Source organism: Osmerus mordax, chromosome 16 (genome assembly GCF_038355195.1).
Source record: "Osmerus mordax isolate fOsmMor3 chromosome 16, fOsmMor3.pri, whole genome shotgun sequence".
NCBI lineage: Eukaryota > Metazoa > Chordata > Actinopteri > Osmeriformes > Osmeridae > Osmerus > Osmerus mordax.
This window is the reverse complement of record NC_090065.1, coordinates 527978-549540: the sequence shown is the minus strand read 5'-3', so window position 1 is coordinate 549540 and position 21563 is coordinate 527978. Positions and strand designations below refer to the sequence as shown.

Sequence of the window (21563 nt, the reverse complement as noted above, 5' to 3'; positions counted from 1 at the left end):
GCATGGAGCAGCTCAGCGTCCCGCCCCCCCGCGCCAGCTCCCCCAACCCCACCCGCAGGCCTCACTCCCCCACACGCCTGCAGAGGACCCCCTCCCTGCAAGCCCTCAATACCGTCAGTACCCCTCTCCTCATCTCTTCTCCTCTCTCCTCCTCCCCCTCTCCTCATCTCTTCTCCTCTCTCATCCTCCCCCTCTCCTCTCTTCTCCTCTCCTCTGCTCCTCTCCTCTCTCCTCCTTCCCCTCTCTTCCCCTCGTCTCTTCTCCTCTCTCCTCCTCCCCCTCTCTTCTCCTCTCCTCTCGTCTCCTCTCCTCTTCTTCTCTCCTCTCCTCTTTTCTCGGTCTCCTTTGGCAGTTAGCCTGTGTTGGCTGTTATGTTGTGGTTGTAATACCAGGGTGCTTCAGCAGGTGTCCCCGCTGGCCCAGCTGCGCAAGGCGTCGTCGGTGCAGAGTCTGGAGAGGAGAGCCGAGCGCTCCACCATCTTGGGAGAGCTGCACGTGCCCTGCGGACTGGCTCCCAGGTCTGTGTGTGTTTGTGTGTGTATAGAAGAGAGGAAGATAAAGAGAGATCCGTGTTTTTCACCTTCTAACTCTGACAATCGTCATCCCTCCACACACACATACCCCCCCTACCTCCACACACACATACCCCCCTACCTCCACACACACATACACACACTCCGCAAACATACTCCCCCCCCCTAACTCCCCCCCCAGGGAGCTCCAGAGGGCCCTGAGTGTGGAGGAGGTTCTGGCCCCGGGGGGGGGCCTGCGCCCCGTGGGGGGGACCCTGCGCCCCATGGGGGGGCCCCTGCGCCCTGTGGTGTCCCAGCCCCTCCAGGACGGCACCCTGCTGTTGGAGATCTCCCGGCCGCCCAACGGACCCTTTGGCTTCCTCATCTCCAGGGGCAAAGGTCGCCCCGACACAGGTAGGAGACCACACCTCCATGAATGAGGCCATGCTCCCAGTGCTGCACAATAAAAATGTATTCAATTAAAATAGGATTATTTTTCTCCCCTTTTATCTCTCGCCTTTACTACTCTCTCCACCCTTCTCCCCCCCCCCCCCCCCCCCAGGTGTGTACATAGAGCAGGTGGGTGGCGGCCCAGGGGAGGGGCAATACGTGGGGCTGCTGGGGGTGGGGGATGAGATTCTGGAGGTAAACGGGGAGGCTGTGGGCGGGCTGACCTTGGACCAGGTGACCCGGCTCATGACCCGAGACAGCACCGCCTCCCTGCGCATCCTGCCCTGCCGCCACAGCCCGCGCTGAGGAACCTGGGGGACTGGGGAACCTGGGGGACTGGGGAACCTGGGGGACTGGGGAACCTGGGGAACCTGGGGGACTGGGGAACCTGGTGGACTGGGGGACCTGGGGGACTGGGGAACCTGGGGGACTGGGGGACCTGGGGGACTGGGGAACCTGGGGGACTGGGGGACCTGGGGAACCTGGGGGACTGGGGAACCTGGGGGACTGGGGGACCTGGGGAACCTGGGGGACTGGGGAACCTGGGGGACTGGGGAACCTGGGAGACTGGGGGACCTGGGGGACTGGGGAACCTGGGGGACTGGGGGACCTGGGGGACTGGGGAACTTGGGGGACTGGGGGACTGGGGAACCTGGGAGAACCTGAGGAGACCTGGAGGAACTAAATTGACTTTTTGAAAATAAAGAGAACACAGAATAACCTGGCAGGAACCAGCTCTGAGAGGGAACCTACAGACACCAGCTTTGAGAACCTGCAGGAACCTAGGCAACACTGAGACCTGGTACATACAAGAACACAGAAATGTACAGGAACCGAAATAGTTAAACATGTATTCATCCATTCCACTAACAGCGACTGTAATCTTCACACATTCTCTATAAACACCACATCTGTACAGAAACACATCTCTCCAGAAATACCTCATCTACACCCTCTCAGAAACACCTCATCTCTACAAACACCAGAGGAGGTGATTCAGCTCTCAGAAACACCTCATCTCTACAAACACCAGAGGAGGTGATTCAGCTCTCAGAAACACCTCATCTCTACAAACACCAGAGGAGGTGATTCAGCTCTCAGAAACACCTCATCTCTACAAACACCAGAGGAGGTGATTCAGCTCTCAGAAACACCTCATCTCTACAAACACCAGAGGAGGTGATTCAGCTCTCAGAAACACCTCATCTCTACAAACACCAGAGGAGGTGATTCAGCTCTCAGAAACACCTCATCTCTACAAACACCAGAGGAGGTGATTCAGCTCTCAGAAACACCTCATCTCTACAAACACCAGAGGAGGTGATTCATCTCTACAAACACCAGAGGAGGTGATTCAGCTCTCAGAAACACCTCATCTCTACAAACACCAGAGGAGGTGATTCAGCTCAGAGTCTAGTAAAACTCTGTCTTGTAAATTGCGGACCGCCACTGCAGGGAAAACCTTTTTTATTTCAATGTGGAAAACTGCTAAAAAAGCTTAAACTGGAACGTCCTGGTTAAAACAGGACCCAGGAAACAGCAGTTTTCAGGCAGATGCTAACAGGAAATAACTTGTTATGTTAATTCAGCAAATGACATAATATCATTCTAGTATTACAATTCAGATAAAAAAAATTAACATGTAAATCAAAGTTTATGCAAAAAGAATTGAAGAATATTCTATCGAATTACTGTTGACTGGTTGTAATTTAGAGAAGATTTTGTCTGAGCTGAAACCTGAATGTGTAATTATTTTTGTTTAACAATAAATAGCGTTAAGAGCTTCTTAACGAATCTGGGAAACCCGGCCATTATGATTAACCTTCTGAGAAAATGCCTTGCATTTATTTGCATATCCTTTGTTGACCACTAAGTGGTCTGTATGTCAAACGTGAAGATACACTGGCGTGTGACGGATTCGGGGGTTGCACGAGAGATGGGGGTTGTCGTCAGCGATGCAGGATGGTGCTCGTGACGGCCGTTGTACAGGACATCCACAGAGAGAAAATATCGTGACTGAACGCAATGGAGTTCTAACCACAGACGCTTCCGTTAAAATGTCAGTGTTTTTTTGCCTCCTGTCAATTCCCTCACTGTATTTGAATTTCTATCGATAGCCTAAATATGTTAGGCTAATTACAAGACCAGTTTGTTAATTTAGACCTAGCCTACGGTGTGTGTGTGTGTATGATGTTTTATAAGGTGCAGCCTAATAACAAACAGAACGGGATAAATAACGAGCCATCCTCTGAGATTGCCGCCATTCCAAGGCCAACAGACCTGTTCATTAATTTACCAAGTTAATTAGGCCCACAGCCTAAATAACAGTGACAGCCTTCCCTGAAGCAGTCAAATAAAACGGAATCAATATTACCTGGCCGTCCGTCCTCTCCGCGCGCCCAGGTGAAGGCCCGTCACAGCCCGATACTCCCCGTCTTCTCTCTGATGGCGCACCGCTGATACGAGGTTATCTCCCTCGGCCATGTGGCCCCGTGGGAGCCGGGATAAATTGACCGTGACTTCCAACCCGGGCCACCCCGCCGTGACAGCACGTGACAGGGAACAGTGCCGTCCAGGGGACATCAGATGATGTTCTGTGTGTCTCAGGTGGATCTTTAAAGATGCATTTTGATCAATGCTAAAATGCATTAAAAATTATACAATTATATTGTAGGCCTATAGAATATGTTATTATAGACGTACAGTAGGCCTAATTAATAACCTTCTAAATGTTTAGGTTAAATACAAATAGAAAATCCGGTAATTTTTTTCTTAGACAGTTTTAATGCTGGGATTCTTAATGTGCATAGGCCTATTATTATTAGCCTTTAAATTTTTTTATAAATAACATTCTTATTTAGATTTAGCTTAGTTTTCTTGTCATAAAGGTGAGTGATTAGTCTTGCGTGTGTACATCAGTATGCACGTGTTACAGGAGTGCATCTTATTCAAAACATTCGTTTAGACTATTCGTTTATTTACTCCCAGATCAAACGCGTTTTAACTACCTCACCCCTGGCTTCGCTTCCATCGCCTCTAAGCTGCTTCCGTATCTCTTTATGCCTTGCCCTCCACGAGCCTATATAGCCTACGACAGCCAAATAATAATGAATCATTTCATAAATAATGGGTTTAGCGGCTTATCGCAAGCGAGGAGGCCGCTGCCGCGCGCTTATCTCTCCTGGCCACATTGAGCCGGTGTTCCGCTCCCCATACCGAACAGCGCGCGGGATGCGGTGAGGAATAACTCCAACATCACTTCCAGTTCCACACAGTCGCTCCTCTGGCTGGAAAAAAACACCCAGATATGGATGACCCCCTTACAAAATGGCTCCACTCACACACTAACATCAACAACACGTCAGGAAAGGTAAGCGAAAATCGAAATTTCTTTATTATCATCACGTTTTTATATAAGACTCGAAGGTTATTAAGTTGATTTTTGATGAAGGATATGTTGTGGTATATTTCGGTGTTTTCAGTTATTGTTCGTTCGGACGGACACTGGAATGCAGCAGACAAGGCCCATTTTAGAGGATTTTTTGGTAGCTTAACTAAAGTGTGATGTGGTGATTTTAATTGATGCGTAGAAACGTTATGATACGATAACACAATAGAAAAACTCCGGAGTTACAGATTTCGGAAACGGATAGTCTCAATTTTCAGATCGTTGTTTTAAAGGGTCATTGACAAAGGCCTATTTTCTGAAATAAAATATTGGAAGAAATAGACATGTATTCTATTTCACGTTCTATTCAATGCCTGTATAGGCCCATATTAAACACTCAATCTTGATAGAATCGATCACAGGACTTAAAAGGACAAACTCAATGGATTTAAGACGGCAATACATGTCTAAAAAGACATCACAATATCCTTTTAAATTATAAATCTTAAACATTCTCCAAAATAAACGGATTAGCAAGAACAAACAAACAAAGTGGTAGGCTATCAAATTAATGTTTCGTTCTTTGGTAATACCGATTTAGGGTTTAAGCTAACTGAAGCTATTCTGTCCATTTTAGACGTTCAGACGGAAGGGCCTAACGGCGAATTTCGTTAGACCTTGAGCTCTGGACAGAGACCAAAACTAAATTTAAAACCACTTCATATCAACTCGAAATAATCAACACAATTGTTACTATTTTCAGACAAATCATTGTGCTTATTTGTAGCCCATTCTTGGATCTAACAAGCTTTCAGTAGGCTGTGTAAATCCTCCCTACAGCAACAACACGAAACCCAGATGACAGCCAAAAAAGTCCGTTTATCCGTGTTCTGACTGAGTTTACAAGATGTGTGTGTGTATGTGTGAGTTATAGGTTAGATTATAAAGATTATTTCATAAATTAGGCTGTGTCACATCATACAAGATGCTCACGCGCTCCGTGGTCTTGGAGGAATGGAGGCGGTATTACGGTCTGACATTTAGACTTGAAGCTTTACTCTTTCTGTCCGTGTTGCAAACAGTTATTTCTTCCTCTGTGGTCCGCGGTCCCAGGAGGGCACTGCTAGGCCTCTCTGGCAGCTGGGATGATGGAGAAACGGACACGGGAGGTCGGTAGTCCTCGTAAGGAGTCTCGTGGACCGAGCCAGAACTCCGTCGCCACTGCGAATGGATACAAGCACGAGGAGGAGGAGGAGGAGGAGGAAGAGGAGGAGAAGAAGTTCGCGGAGGAGGAGGAGGGAGCAGAGTCAGATGACGCTCCTCCTCAGAGCGCGCTAAATGGGACTATCATCACCAACGGCGTTGCCAAGGAAACAACTCGCGACGCCCTTGACCTGAAAAGGGAAGTGCCCGTGATAGAGCTCTCGAGGAGAGGCATTATAAAGGCGGGAGAGCTTCGAGCGGACAGACATACGGTACCGATCACGGAGCTTCGCAGACCTCCCGTGCCGCTGCCGTTGCCGCTGCCGCACAGAGACGTTCTGAACGACGCTCGAATGGTCCAGCTGAGCCCCAGCGCGTTCCCTATCCCGGCGCGAGCGATGCTGTACAACCTGGCACAACCTCTGGCCATCAACAGGTAAACTAAGATTTTTTTAAATTATTTTTCAATGGCAAAGAATGACAAATACTTTTTTGTCATTTTTATTTATCCCCCCCCAAAAAAATCTTAATAATTTATCTGATGTCATGTATGGCATTTTGTGCGCTGTCAAACCCTTTAATGCTATTTTGAAAACACAACTTTAAACATAAAAAATCCGTAATGTTGTTTATTATGTCCGTGGCCCTGTAACATTTATTAAATATTAGCCTGGTTGTTTGACCCAATGAAATTATATATTTTCATTCAAAATGATAAAGACACTGTGGTGTGTGTGTCTATATGTACAAACATGTATATCGTATACAGTAGGCATGTGTATATATGCATATATGTATACATATGTATATATGCTATATAGTATATGTGTGTGCTTGCATACACTGTGTGCGCATATAGAAATACTGTGCGTTGTGTATACACTGATTGTGTTGTGTATGTATGTGTGTGTGTGTGTATATACTGTATGTAGAGAGTGTGTGTATGTGTGTATGTGTGTGTATGTGTGTGTATGTTGTGCTTCTCATGCGTATGTACAGTATGTGTAGTGCTCCTTATGTGTGTGTGTATACTGTGCTATTTGTGTGTGTGAGTGTGTATCGTACTCCTCGTGTGTGTGTGTGTACTGTGTATACCATGCTAGTCATGCGTATGTGTGTGTGTATGGTGTTCCTCACGCGTGTGTTCCTCCCAGCAGCCAGGGGGAGCCAGAGCAGTATGGGATGTACCCCAGCAGCAGGGTGAAGAGGCGTCCGGCGCCGTACGAGGTGGAGCTGGACGAGGGTAGGAGATGTTTAGATCTTTATATGTATGGTAAGATCTCTCCACCCCTCCATCTCTCCACCCCTCCGTCTCTCCACCCCTCCATCTCTCCACCCCTCCACCTCTCCACCCCTCCATCTCTCCACCCCTCCATCTCTCCACCCCTCCACCTCTCCACCCCTCCATCTCTCCACCCCTCCACCTCTCCACCCCTCCATCTCTCCACCCCTCCATCTCTCCACCCCTCCACCTCTCCACCCCTCCATCTCTCCACCCCTCCATCTCTCCACCCCTCCATCTCTCCACCCCTCCACCTCTCCACCCCTCCACCTCTCCACCCCTCCATCTCTCCACCCCTCCACCTCTCCACCCCTCCACCTCTCCACCCCTCCACCTCTCCACCCCTCCATCTCTCCACCCCTCCATCTCTGCACCCCTCCATTTCTCCACCACCCCATCCTTCCACCCCTCCATCTCTCCATCCTAATCCATCCATCCTGGATTCATATCAGGCAGTTGTTGATGGTAGCTCTAGCTGGTGTGTGTGAGTGAGTGTGTGTGTGTGAGTATGTGTGTGTGTAGGCAGAGAAGGGAAGGGGAGATATTTACTCATGTTGATGACCTCTAGAGAGGTTTAGTCACCAGGAACTCTATAGAGCTGATTACTCCTCCTTCTCATGCTTTCCCACCTGCCCTCAACACCCCCCACCCCCCTCCTGTCCCCCCCCTCCTCCTCCCCCCCCTCCTCCTCTCCACCCCCCCCCCCCCCCCCCTCCTCTTCTCCCCCCTCCTCCTCTCCCCCTTCCTCCTCTCCCCCCCCCCTCCTCACCCCCCCCCCCCCCCCCCCCCCCCTCACAGCGGGCCAACCCAAGATCGTGCGCCGTATCTTCACCAACAGCCGTGAGCGCTGGCGGCAGCAGAACGTGAACGGGGCATTCTCGGAGCTCCGCAAGCTCATCCCCACCCACCCTCCGGACAAGAAGCTCAGCAAGAACGAGATCCTGCGCCTGGCCATGAAGTACATCAGCTTCCTGTCCCAGCTCCTGGAGGACCAGGACGGGGGTGGGGCGCGGACCGTGGCAGGGGCCGGGGGGGTGGAGGGCGGGGGGGGCGGGGGGCGCGGGGGCAGGGGACGCAGGGAGGGAGGAGCTGCTGGAGGCCCTGTCTCCAGGGTCCAGCTGTGGGAGTCTTCCAGACGGGGATGCCAGCCCAGACAGCTTCCCCGAGGAGCAGGACTCTCCTCCGGCCACCAGGACCAGACCGGCCCCCAGGACCTCCAGGGACCTGCGGCGCTCCGCACGGTCACTAGATGGCGCCGGACGGCGATGATGATGGTGGTGGTGATGATGTTGATGATGTTGGTGATGTGAGGAGGATGAGAGAGGGGAGGGAGAGATGGAGAGAGAGATGAGGTAGGGAGAGATGGAGAGAGGGATGACTCCATCAGGTTCTTAGGTGTCTTTTGTCCACTCCAGGGCCCAGGGGAGGGGCCTCAGGGGTCAGGAGATCTACCAACATTAGATCCCTACAGTTGATCTCAGTAGATTACTCAGATGGGAAGATCCCCTGGTCCATCTTAAGACCAGAGTGTAAATTCTGCATGTTAGATGTTGTCCAGGAATGGAGGAGGAGAGGAGGAGGGGAGCAGGAGGAGAAGTGAAGGAGGAGGAGAAGTGAAGGAGGAGGAGAGGGGGAGGGTAGGAGGAAAGGAGGAGGAGGAGAGGAGGAGGAGGAGAGGGGGATCGGGGGAAAGGGGGGAGGAGGAAAGGAGGAGGAGAGAGGAGGAGGAGGAGAGGGGGAGGAGGAGAGGGGGAGGAGGAGCAGGGGAAGGGGGGGGAGGAGGAGGAGAGGAGGAGAGGGGAAAGGGAGGGGAGGGGAGGAGGTAGAGGAGGAGGAGAGGGGAGGAAGAGGAGGAGAGGGGAGGGGGAGGAAGAGGTAGAGGAGAAGGGGAAGGGGAGGACGAGTAAGATGAGTTGAAGACGGCGGAGGTATAAACCCAGTGATGAGCAGAGACACAGTTACGTAACCCCTAACATGTAACATGCTACTGTTGTGTGTATGGTGTGAGGGGATGTGGTACCGTGTGTCTAGATGTGTGGTCCCTGGAGAGAGGAGCCCAGGACATGACACCAGTCTGCTGAAGCTTGTTTAGGTACCAGTCGCTAGCAGAACACAGATGAAGACGTTCGTACAGTGTGTTAGATGGTTTTTACTGTACTGCAGTTGTAGTTTAGTAAGGTACACTAAAATAATCACCCCCCTCTCCCTCTCTCTCTGTCTCTATCTCCCTCACGCTCTCTCCCTCTCTCTGTCTCTCCCTCACGCTCTCTCTCCCCTTCTCCCTGTCTCTCTGTCTCTCTCTCCCCCTTCCTTCTTTCTCTCTGATGACTACTCACCAGCAGGTCTTAATCAGTAAATCAGAGAGCTGACCCCTGATCCCTGACCCATCAGACAAGTCCATCTTGGTACCTTGGTTTCCCTGTATTCATAAATCTAAGGGGCATTGAATTGTATGTTCTGTTTGAGGAAAAATAATACCTTGTTTGTTGTTTGATATATATCTATTCACAATGTTAAAGCAATCAATGACTTTTCTATGAAATACTTAAATAAACCCTGTTGAAAGCAGTGAAGTGTCTGTCCTACAACCTGCAGACTGGAGACCACCCCCCCCCACAACACACACACACACCCCCAACACACACACCCTTCCAACACACACACACACGTCACACTAGCAGGGGACCTCACTTCCTGATAGCCGTGTGACAACTTCCAGTTCCTCCTGTTGGGTGATCACTTCCTGTGCGAGGTCAGCTGGGCTGTGTGACCTGGATATCCTGCCATTGTGGAGGGAGCTCCCTGCCCCAGATTCCCCTCTCTCTCTACCTCTCTCTACCCCCCTCTCTCTTTACTGTACTGCAGTTGTAGTCTAGTAATCACCCCCCTCTCTCTCTCTCTCTTCTCTCTCTCTCTCTCTCTCTCTCTCTCTCTCTCTGTCTCTCTCTCTCTCTCTCTCTCTCTCTCTCTCTCTCTCTCTCTCTCTCTCTGTCTCTCTCTCTCTCTCCTGTTTCTACAACCATTGCTGAGTTCTAGTGAATGACAGTCTTGCAGTAGAATTCAGTGTGTGTTTGGGTCTGTCTCAGTATCCCTCCCTCCTCCCCCTCCCTCCTCCCCCCTCCTACCTCCTCCCCCTCCCTCCTCCCCCCTCCTACCTCTCTCCCCCCAGAACACAGTCCCCCTGGAACAGGAGCACCAGCGGTTCTTCAGTCAGAGGAAGAGAACCCACGGTTCCTCCCAGGTGTTCTAGAACCCCTGCAGTACTCTAGAACAGCAGGCTGCCACCGGGGTGACCTCATTGGCCAGGACTGAGGGTCCTTCAGCCAATCAGCTACCTACTGGACAGCTGCCCATCCAAGATAGACAGGAGGACCAAGGAAGGGAGGGAGGGGGTGGGCACGGGGGGGTGCATGCTTTATACTTTTATGTATGTGTCTGTTTCTGTGTGTGTGTTTGTTTAGTGTCTGTGTATGTGAGAATGAGTGTGCTTGAGTTTGTATGTGTGATTGTATGCTTGTGTGTAGGAGTGTGTGTGTGTGTAGGAGTGTGTGTGTGTGTGTGTAGGAGTGTGTGTGTGTGTTTATCAGCTCAGCACACATGGAGAAGGCTGTTGCAGCCAGCAGCTTCAGTATGCTAATGTGCTGTTATCTGCTGGGCTGCAGGACAACAGCAGCTCTCACACACAGCAGGGACAAGCTGCACCTCACAGATTACCCTGCTGCTCTGCCAACACAGTCACTCTCTCTCACACTCACACACACACACTCCTTTACACACACACACTCCTTTACACACACACACATACACACACACACACTTCTGTACACGCATACACACACTCCTGTAAACACACACACTAATGCAGCCACACATACACACATAAACATACAAACACACACATAACAAACACACACAGACACACACACACGGTCACGCTGCATGTCAGACAGACATAAATCACATAAATAAACGTTAAAATTTACACTCACTCTTTCTGCAACACACACAAACACACATCAAAATACTCACTCACACACTCTCTTTCTGCAACACACACACCAAAACACACACACTCTCTCTCTCTGCAACACACACCAAAACATAACACACAAGCTCTTTACAACGCGCACACACACACTAAAACACGCTCTCCTCAACACAAACACAAACACACAAAGCTCCCAAGGTTTGTTGCTGTGACTTGACACAGAGCAGTGGTTCTCCGTCCTGACCTTCGTCCCTCCCTGTCCTGTCCTGTATGTCTGCATGTTTCCCTGCTCCCTCGTCCCTCCCTGTCCTGTCCTGTATGTCTGCATGTTTCCCTGCTCCCTCGTCCCTCCCTGTCCTGAATGTCTACATGTTTCCCTGCTCCAACACACCTGATTCTAATGAATGGGTCATTATTAGCTTGATAATGACCCATTCTTTACCCATTCATTAGAATCAGGTGTGTTGGAAGATGGAAACATTTAAAACATGTAGGACAGTGACGGACGAGGCCCAGGACTGTGAAAGGCGTCTGGGAATCAGAACGGAGCTGTTGTGTGTCTTCACCAGCAGAGGGCGCCAGCCGTGAGTCAGGCTCCTCCATCTTCCTGTCACATCAAGAGTGAAAGAGATTCTTGATCATGTGCTCATGTTGAAATGTTACGATGCTTACAGCAAGTCAAGAAGGAGGCTGCTTTAAAGCATGTTGTAATGTAGGTGGTAAGTTATTGTTGGGGCCAAAACTGTATGAAACTATTAGCTAAACTGTCTGACTGTCCTTACATGAACTATGACTGCCCATACATAACCCAGAGGCCATAGCTGACCTTAAAGACCCAGATGCACTCAGATACTTGTTGTTGGACTCTCTCTCTAACTTGTTGAACACTCCCTGCCCTAAAACTATGAACAAACACTCCCTGCCCTAAAACTATGAACATGTTTAGGTGGGGGCGGATCTTCTGAAGTGTATAAATGATATATTTACATTTACATTTTTACATTTATGCATTTAGCAGACGCTTTTATACAAAGCGACTTCCCAGAGAGAGCTTTACAAAAGAACATAGGTCACTGATCATAACAACGAGATAGCCACAAACATTGCAAACAGCCAAAACATAAAGCATACATTGTGGAAAACCAAACAAGTGCCAAAGGGAAGAACCATAAGAGCATGCAGTTAAACAAGTTACAATTGAACAACATGAAATTCCCCACAAGAGTGCAAGAGTGTACCTGTAGAAAAAACAATCAACAGTAAAATATTTCACAGCGAGTACAAGAATTTGAAACCATATCCTGTCTAGTGCTCTGTGGACTCTTTGCACTTTATGCCAGCAGGCCCTGACACCCTACCCTCTCCATGGGCATGTGGGCATGTGGGCATGTGGGCTTGTGGGCATGTGGGCATGTGGGCATGTGGGCATGTGGGCATGTGGGCTTGTGGGCATGTGGGCATGTGGGCTTGTGGGCATGTGGGCTTGTGGGCTTGTGGGCTTGTGGGCTTGTGGGCATGTGGGCATGTGGGCTTGTGGGCTTGTGGGCTTGTGGGCTTGTGGGCATGTGGGCTTGTGGGCATGTGGGCATGTGGGCATGTGGGCTTGTGGGCATGTGGGCATGTGGGCTTGTGGGCATGTGGGCTTGTGGGCTTGTGGGCATGTGGGCTTGTGGGCTTGTGGGCTTGTGGGCATGTGGGCATGTGGGCTTGTGGGCTTGTGGGCTTGTGGGCATGTGGGCATGTGGGCTTGTGGGCTTGTGGGCATGTGGGCATGTGGGCATGTGGGCATGTGGGCTTGTGGGCATGTGGGCTTGTGGGCATGTGGGCATGTGGGCTTGTGGGCTTGTGGGCTTGTGGGCATGTGGGCTTGTGGGCTTGTGGGCTTGTGGGCATGTGGGCTTGTGGGCATGTGGGCTTGTGGGCTTGTGGGCATGTGGGCTTGTGGGCATGTGGGCATGTGGGCTTGTGGGCTTGTGGGCTTGTGGGCATGTGGGCTTGTGGGCATGTGGGCTTGTGGGCTTGTGGGCATGTGGGCATGTGGGCATGTGGGCATGTGGGCTTGTGGGCATGTGGGCTTGTGGGCATGTGGGCATGTGGGCTTGTGGGCTTGTGGGCTTGTGGGCATGTGGGCTTGTGGGCTTGTGGGCTTGTGGGCATGTGGGCTTGTGGGCATGTGGGCTTGTGGGCTTGTGGGCATGTGGGCTTGTGGGCATGTGGGCATGTGGGCTTGTGGGCTTGTGGGCTTGTGGGCATGTGGGCTTGTGGGCATGTGGGCTTGTGGGCTTGTGGGCATGTGGGCTTGTGGGCTTGTGGGCATGTGGGCTTGTGGGCATGTGGGCTTGTGGGCATGTGGGCATGTGGGCATGTGGGCTTGTGGGCTTGTGGGCATGTGGGCATGTGGGCATGTGGGCATGTGGGCATGTGGGCATGTGGGCTTGTGGGCATGTGGGCTTGTGGGCATGTGGGCATGTGGGCATGTGGGCATGTGGGCATGTGGGCTTGTGGGCATGTGGATTGCCCACTGTCTGTTTAACCATGTATTAAGATTAATAAACCACTTGCAATTGATTAAAAAGACTGAGAGTCCCTCCTTGAGCACCTGTCTGAAGGGAAAGCTAACATTATCAGGAAGGAAACCTCTTTGGGGTTTCAACACTTTCTAAGGACACTGATAAATTACAACAGACAGACAGACAGACAGACAACAGACAGACAGACAACAGACAGACAACAGACAGACGGACAGACAGACGGACAGACAGACAACAGACAGACAACAGACAACAGACAGACGGACAGACGGACAGACGGACAGACGGACAGACAACAGACAGACAGACAGACAGACAGACAACAGACAGACAGACAACAGACAGACGGACAGACAGACAACAGACATATGGACAGACAGACAGACAGACAACAGACAGACAGACAGACAGACAACAGACAACAGACAACAGACAACAGACAACAGACAACAGACAGACAGACAGACAGACAGACAACAGACAGACAGACAACAGACAGACAGACAGACAGACAGACAAACAGACAGACAGACAACAGACAGACAGACAGACGGACAGACAGACAGACAGACAGACAACAGACAGACAGACAAGCAGACAACAGACAGACAGACCATCAGACAATAGACAGGTAGACAGACAGACAGGTAGACAGACAGATAGCTGGCACATTGCTGTGTTCTCTGTTTCCACTACAGCATGCAGCAACGTGCTCCTGATGTGGAACCCAGTCTGGCACTGTGGAGCTCAGATCACTTAATGTAGAACTCACTTTAGTCAGTCCCACTCAGGTCCTCTTCTGCTCCCAATCTGATCAGAACGAACATTCCTCACAACAATCACATGAAAGGTGTGCTTTGTGGATGTGTGTGTATATATATAATGTGTGATTGTGAGTGTGTGACTGCTGTGCACACGCACAGCAGAGCCCAGGAAGTCCCTGGCAGAGGACCAGAAACATAACAGGTTCCTCACAAACACACTCACTCACTCACTCACACACATACCTCTGTACTTTCTGTTCCTGTTTATCATGTTGATTCAGATTTCTCTTTCTGATGAACTACAGATCACTGAAACACTGAAACACATACATTACATTTAGTCATTTAGCAGACGCTCTTATCCAGAGCGACTTACAGTAAAGGGACATTCCCCCCGAGGCAAGTAGGGTGAAGTGCCTTGCCCAAGGACGCAACATCATTTTACACAGCCGGAATCGAACCGGCAACCTTCTGACTCCTAGCCCGATTTCCTAACCATTCAGCCATCTGACCCCCACTTCCAATCATGGACGCCAACACACATTTGTCTGTACGTGTGTATGATTGAATATTCCATACTTGTGTGTGCATGAGTGTGAATATGTGTGTGTTTATGTTCATGTGTTTGTGTGTGTTTGTGTGTGTACGTGTACATATTCTGTACACATGTGTGCACATGTCCTGCATGTCATCTCCTCTCTCTCTTCCTGCCTTTCCTGTCACACGCAAATTAAGACTGTCCAATAAAGCATGAAACATTCTCCAAAAACATATCTTTACTCAATCTAAATGACATCATCAAACCTGGTCCATCTGAATGACATCATCAAACATGGCCCACCTCAGGTCTTCTTGTCGTACGAGAACTTTCATATGCAAATGTTGAGATGAAAATAACTCCCCCACATTTGAATTAATTTCAGTTTATGAAGAAAAGACAAAAGTACATAAGATACAGATATTTATATATACACAGTGCATCAGCGATTGGCTGGATTCCTTGACTGATGCTGCCTTGAGAAGCTCTCGGTCTACTCAGACACTTCTGGAGACTTTACAATAAGTTAACACAGACTTTACACAGACTTTACAGACTCCCCTCCAGCTCCAGCATGGTCCAGCGCTACCTCTCCCACTCTGTTGCATGGCTCATGACATCACATCCTGTGATGTAACGTCCGGTTATGTCACATCAAGCAGCATCACGTGGTAGTTACTGGGTTTCAAAAATCTGCAATCAGCAGCAAGCTATGACATCGCTTGAGTGTGGCCGGCGTGCTGGCCGGAGAGTCATGTGACGGGCAAGAGCCCGGTCTGTCTTGTGACTGGCGAGAGTCCGGTCTGTCTGTAAACAAGTCTCTGTCTGTCCAGCAGGGGGGGCTCTCCCCAGACAGGCTGATTGGCTCGTCCATGCTCCTCCTACGTCTCCTAAGCTCCGTCCCCTCAATCTGGGCCCCGACCTTCGACCTTTGACCCCACCTCATCCTTGGCATTAATCGTCCCCAGAGCACAATCGCAGTAGAGATGGAGTGTCTGATGATGTCACTGTTTCTATCCAGCTGGCTGCAGCGGGCCAGCATACACACACAGGCTGCACGGCTAACGTAGATTTGTCTCTGCTATAGGCTCTCTAGAAGGTTTGTAAAAGCTCTGACACAGGCTGCACTGCTAATGTAGATTTGTCTCTGCTATAGGCTCTCTAGAAGGTTTGTAAAAGCTCTGACACAGGTAGTACCGGGTTACAGAATCACCAGTAGCAATCTAAGACTGACCTGACAGGAATGTAGAAGATGAAAACCGGGAAAATCGTTTCAGGACAGGAAGCTGATAAGCAGAGGTCATGCTGGATATTTACACCTGCCCTTTCGGCCAACCGGGAACACATATGTGGCTGAAGCCGTAAAACGAATTACAAATATTTAGCTAATCTAATTCATAATTAATTTCAAGTTTTGTATTCTTGTTGTGTGATGTTTGTTTGTGTGCCCCGTGTGTAAACGACAGGTGTAAGTATTCAGCAGGTGCAGGTTCTTGTGGCTCCTCCTCCTCAGCACACCTGGTCATTCATCACCTGATCACATGACCCCAGCAGTGGGAGGGAGGGGGGAGGGGGGGGGGTAGAAAGAGGGTGTGGGTGGCAGGAAGAGAGAGATCATGTGAGGCTTCTACACAACAGGATCGTACCAACATGTCATCATTAAAGGGATTATTACTTCCTGTCTCACCTCCTCCAGGTGGTCCGGGGCCACACCCAGCAGGGGAGCCGCCCCCTGGGTCCCGCCGCCCGCCTTCCTCGAAACAAACATACCTCAGTTAGACTACTAAGACAGCATAGACAGCTCTAGATGCAGATACTGATACTGATGTTACTGCTGTAGGTCTGAATAACACCATGATACCCATTGTCACCAAAAAAGCCCTCAGGAACACCAGGAACAGGAAGAAGAGACACTTACAGATTTTCCATTCTCCATGGCAGCAGATACACCTTTCAGACTTTATGTTCAGATGTTCATGTTCTTCAGATGGTCCTCAGTGAGATCTGCCAGCCTTTTAGTTCTTGGTTTGTAGGATGTCAATTATTTCGTAGTCAGGGTGCTGTGATCATTCAGGACAGGACTTTTATACTCCTCTCCCCATCTAGTTGTGTTAATTCATGATTGGCTGTCTCAGGTCTGGGTGTTCCTGATAGAGAGACACCCCCTTCATTTAAACATTCTCCGTGAACACTCCAACTTTTACTTTCATTTCTTTACTCCAGCACCATAAGGTTTCATCTTCCAGCAGAACTTTCTGGGGCCTGACGTGTTTACTGGTGCAATGTTGAATCACAAATTCTGTTTAACCCTAACCCTAACCCTCCACAGGTTTGAGTGGTGTTCTCTATCAGGGTCGTAGGTTTCATTACATATAATTTTTTATTTATTTTTCTTAACAGTAAAGAGCAAATCTGTCCCCTAAACATTTCATTAGTAAGAAAAAAAATGTACGGCCACATCCTCAGTTATTTGATAAATCTGTAAAAACATGAAACATGCTTTACATGCTTAGTGTTCTTGTGCACTTTACTATTTATAGTATCCCAGAAGAAGATTTTGTATGCACAATACCCATACTAGTGTACTACCATACTACCATACTAGCATACCGTTTAATATCCTGCACATGTTCTCCTCCACTCTAACCTAACTTACTGTTCTGCACGCTTCACTTTCTATCTACTGCTGTTGACATTTTAGTATCATCATCATCAACATCATCATCATCATCATGTTCTGACGCTGCAGACAGGAAGCTGGAGAGGAGCCATGGCGCCCTCTGCTGGTGAAGACACAGTTCTTTTCTATTTTGATTCCTCTACGTCAGGTCTCAGCAACAACAAAGGGTTTTGGTGTGTGTATGTCTGCATTGTGTGTGTGTGTGTGTCTAGGTGTGTTGGATGAAAGTTTCTTCTAAATGGTTAAGATGTCAAGTTTCACTATTCATGCTCACACAAACATCCTCTGCCTTAATCCCACCCTGTTATTGTTGCACAGTAGTTGAGATATAAATATAAAAATGGTTGCACTGTGTCTGGTAGCTAAGATGTATATTAAACTGTGTCTGGAAGCTAAGATGTATATTACATTTAGACTCTATATTACACTCTGACCATTCCTGGATAATGTTTCTGAACCTTCTGGTCCTTGATCTTCTGCTGTACTTGCTACATGCACCATGTCGCATGCACCATGTCGCATGCACCATGTCGCATGCAGCATATATGTGCAGTAAAAAAACTGCACACTTGATTTAAGATTTTTAAGATTCTTATATTTTTACTGTATGCATCTGTCCACCATAGTCAATTCCTTGTTTGTGTGAACTTACTTTGCGATTAAACTTGATTCTGATACTGATACTGATTGTGTGTCTCAACAGCTTTCTTCTGCTGACCATGGCGCTCCCTCTAGTGGTGAGTTGACGCCACGACACCTAAGTGCATCTGGACAGATTCACCAGTCCTTCTACTGCAGTTTCATACAGACATAATAACACTCAGACTCACTTCAAGCATTAGAAGTTGTTTATTGCGTTATTATAAAGCGGGAGGCATGAAGCGTGAAGCGCGAAGCGTGAAGCGTGAAGCGTGAAGCGTGAAGCGTGAGCAGAGCAGTTCAGAGGTCAAGGGTTAAAGAAGGTCAATCCGGGGTGAATGGTGGGGTCAGGTGAGGGCTTGGCGGTCGGCGTAGAGCAGGAACCCAGAGAAGGTGCTGTCGTCCTCGCTGCTGGAGTAGACCCCGTTCCAGTCCCTGAGAGTCTCCAGCCACACCTGGTCCCCCGGGGCCAGCCGCAGCAGCACCAGGTTGGACGCCTGGTCGATGTCCTGGCCATACAGAGAGTCCCGCGTCCGCAGCTTCCGAGCCCCGTTCACCACCAGGGCGGCGCGCAGCGGCCGGTTCCTCACCGTGATGTGGTAGGTGAACACGTAGACGCCGGAGTGGCTCACGTTGAACTTGCTGAGTGTCGGGTCCCAGTGGCCCTCCTCGTTGTAGAAAACCTTGTCGAACTTGACCGGGAGCCCCGGAGGGGGGAAGGACTTGCTGGGGAACAGCCCCACGCTGAAGGCAGAGCGGATCTGCTCCGCGCTTACTCCCTTAGGGCCCTTAGGGCCCTTGGGGCCCCGGACACCTTTGGGGCCCTTATCCCCCTTCTGCCCAGGCATGCCTCTCCCCCCTTGGGGCCCGGAAGGTCCCCTGCCCCCTGCCTCCCCCTTGGGCCCTGGGGCCCCCACCTCCCCCCTCTCCCCTGGGGGCCCTCTGGGGCCGTTGGTCCCGTTCGCCCCTGGAGGCCCCAGTTCTCCGTTCAGCCCTGGTCGGCCGGGCAACCCTGTCTCCCCCTTCTCCCCCTTTTCCAGCGTGGAGCACTCCCCCATCTCCCCCTTCTCCCCCTTTTGCCCCTTGATGCCCGGGGGCCCCTGGGGGCCCGGAGGCCCGTCCCTGCCCAGGTCCCCTCTGGTCCCGTTCAGCCCTGGGTCTCCCCTCTCCCCAGGGTGGCCCCTGGCACCGACAGGGCCCGCCTCACCTTTCTCTCCCCTCAGACCCAGCTCACCTGGGGGGAGACAAACCTCTCAATCCTCCATTCAGGCCTCCATCCCTCTCTTCCAATCATTCCCTCTATGCCTCTATTAATCCTTCATCACTACATCCCTCCCTCCTCCTCCTCACCTCTGTCTCCGGGCCTCCCTGGGGCTCCTGAGGGTCCCAGGTCTCCTTTGTCTCCTGAAGGAGGAGAGAGGAGGAGAGAGGAGGAGGGAGGTTAGGGGGGTGAAAGTGAGGGGGGAGGGAGGGAGGTTAGGGGGGTGAGCCTCTACCTTTGTCTCCATTCAGTCCATTGGCACCTGCCAGTCCAGGAGGACCTCTCAGCCCTGCCTCCCCCCTCTCCCCCCTCTCCCCCGGAACACCTGCACACAGAGGAAGGAGGGGGAGGAGAGGGGGGAGGGGGATGAGAGAGGAAGAGAAGAGAGGGAGGGAGATGAAGTGAATGAGGGAGGAGGAGAGATGGAGAGGAGGAGGAGAACATTGAGTGAACAAGAGAGGAGGAGTAGAAGAGGAGAGAAAGGGAGAGGAGGAGGAGGAGTAGAGGAGAAACAGGAGATCTCAGTCTCTGAGGAAACATAACGTGAATCCACCAACATTCAGGTTGTTGATTGTTACACACACTGAACACACACACACACAGCTTATTATTATGGGATGTTCCTGCTTCTACCTGGGGGGCCCCGGTCCCCGGTCAGCCCCGCCGGCCCCCTCTCCCCTACGGGGCCCTTCTCAGGGGGGCAGCACTCGCAGAAGTTAAAGAAGCACTCGTTGTAGTCCAGGGTGTAGTTCCCCAGGCCAGCCCCGGGGGGCGCTGCGGCATCCGTGTGCAGCTCTGTGGTGTAGGAGTCTGGGTAGGTGGAGCTGTCGGAGGGGGAGGGGGACGAGGCCTCCAGCAGCGCGTCCATGGTGGTGTCGTCTGTGGCCGCGCTGCTGGAGGGGGCCGGTGTGGTGGTGGTCTGTCTGGAGCCCAGACGACCAGGGGGGCCGTCTCTCCCCCCTCCTCCCCGGGGGGGGTTCTTAGTGCTCGGCGGTTTGGGCCAGCGTGTGGTTCGGGCGCCGGTTGCCTGGGACACCAGTAGGGTCGCCACGAGCAGGGTCATCACCATGGCAAACAGACGGAGACACAGCATGTCTGCGGCGTGGGCGTGCAAGGGTTATCTGAGAGGGGGAGGTGGGGAGAGGGAGTAAGACGGGGTGAATGCTCAGCGAGGGTGTAAGGTACACGCGAAGGAGAGGGGAAGAGAGGGAGAGAGAGAAAGAGAGAGAGGGAGAGAGAGACAGAGAGAGAGGCAGAGAGAGAGCGAGAGAGAGAGAGAGAGAGAGAGAGAGAGAGAGAGAGAGAGAGAGAGAGAGAGAGAGAGAGAGAGAGAGAGAGAGAAGAGAGAGAGAGAAACAGAGACAGGTTACAGATGAAGAAGAGATGACTATCATCAGAGCTCCTTGTCTAGCAGCCTACCTTCAAGTGGAGCTGGTTCCTTCCTGCTGCTGTCCCTACAACCAATCCCGGCTTTTATATGGCCCCAGGTGACCTCCGCCATGCCTCCGGCGGGCGGCGGCATGTCAGATCTGGCCCCGGGGGAGGAGCCTGAGCTTGGGGGCGGAGCCTGAAGGACGGCAGGAACACGGGGAACCGGCCTTGAGTTACTGGATACCAGCTGGCCAGGACCACAGGGACACACACATGCACACACACACACACATACCTATATACACACACACCTATATACACACAGATACACACACACACCTGCTGAGGTCCCCACCAGCTGGCAGAGCCTCAAAGCAGAGGTCCGTCTCAGGAACCAGAGAGGCCATCTCATTGCTGCTCCCTGGTGGCTGGGAGGAACACAGGTCGCTGATGTAATAACATCCTCACTACCACATCACTACCTCTATGGTGCTAGGACTACCATAGTACAAGGAGTAATAAAGGGTGCTAGGACTACCATAGTACTAGGAGAGATAAAGGGTGTTGTTGTTAGGGTTGTTGTTAGGGTATGCAGTAACCCAGTTAGCAGGGGGTATTAGGGCAGTAACCCAGTTAGCAGGGGGTATTAGGGCAGTAACCCAGTTAGCAGGGGGTATTAAGGCAGTAACCCAGTTAGCAGGGGGTATTAGGGCAGTAACCCAGTTAGCAGGGGGTATTAAGGCAGTTACCCAGTTAGCAGGGGGTATTAAGGCAGTAACCCAGTTAGCAGGGGGTATTAGGGCAGTAACCCAGTTAGCAGGGGGTATTAGGGCAGTAACCCAGTTAGCAGGGGGTATTAGGGCAGTAACCCAGTTAGCAGGGGGTATTAGGGCAGTAACCCAGTTAGCAGGGGGTATTAAGGCAGTAACCCAGTTAGCAGGGGGTATTAGGGCAGT

At 51.0% G+C, this 21563-nt stretch overlaps 2 protein-coding genes and 1 long non-coding RNA gene across 3 annotated transcripts; 1 reads left to right on the top strand and 2 right to left on the bottom strand.

The window, feature by feature from the left end:
- Window positions 1-4254: 4254 nt before the first annotated feature.
- Window positions 4255-8395, top strand: LOC136958920 (T-cell acute lymphocytic leukemia protein 1-like). The gene is given in 5 exon segments (XM_067253055.1): window positions 4255-4332; window positions 5464-5989; window positions 6708-6796; window positions 7634-7878; window positions 7880-8395. Coding segments are annotated over 4 exon segments (1053 nt in total). The 5' UTR covers window positions 4255-4332; window positions 5464-5495; the 3' UTR covers window positions 8105-8395.
- Window positions 8396-15025: 6630 nt separating this feature from the next.
- LOC136958925 (uncharacterized) lies at window positions 15026-16706 on the bottom strand. The gene is made up of 3 exons (XR_010878713.1): window positions 16575-16706; window positions 16344-16406; window positions 15026-16189 (listed from the first exon to the last, which is right to left on the bottom strand). It is a non-coding gene; the product is annotated as an uncharacterized lncRNA (long non-coding RNA).
- A 1501-nt stretch (window positions 16707-18207) lies between these two features.
- Window positions 18208-20329, bottom strand: otol1a (otolin 1a). Its single transcript, XM_067253049.1, has 4 exons — window positions 19870-20329; window positions 19472-19561; window positions 19326-19379; window positions 18208-19209 (listed from the first exon to the last, which is right to left on the bottom strand). The coding sequence occupies exons 1-4, from the start codon at window positions 20327-20329 to the stop codon at window positions 18323-18325; spliced, it is 1491 nt and encodes a 496-aa protein (XP_067109150.1). The 3' UTR covers window positions 18208-18322.
- Between the last annotated feature and the right edge of the window lie 1234 nt (window positions 20330-21563).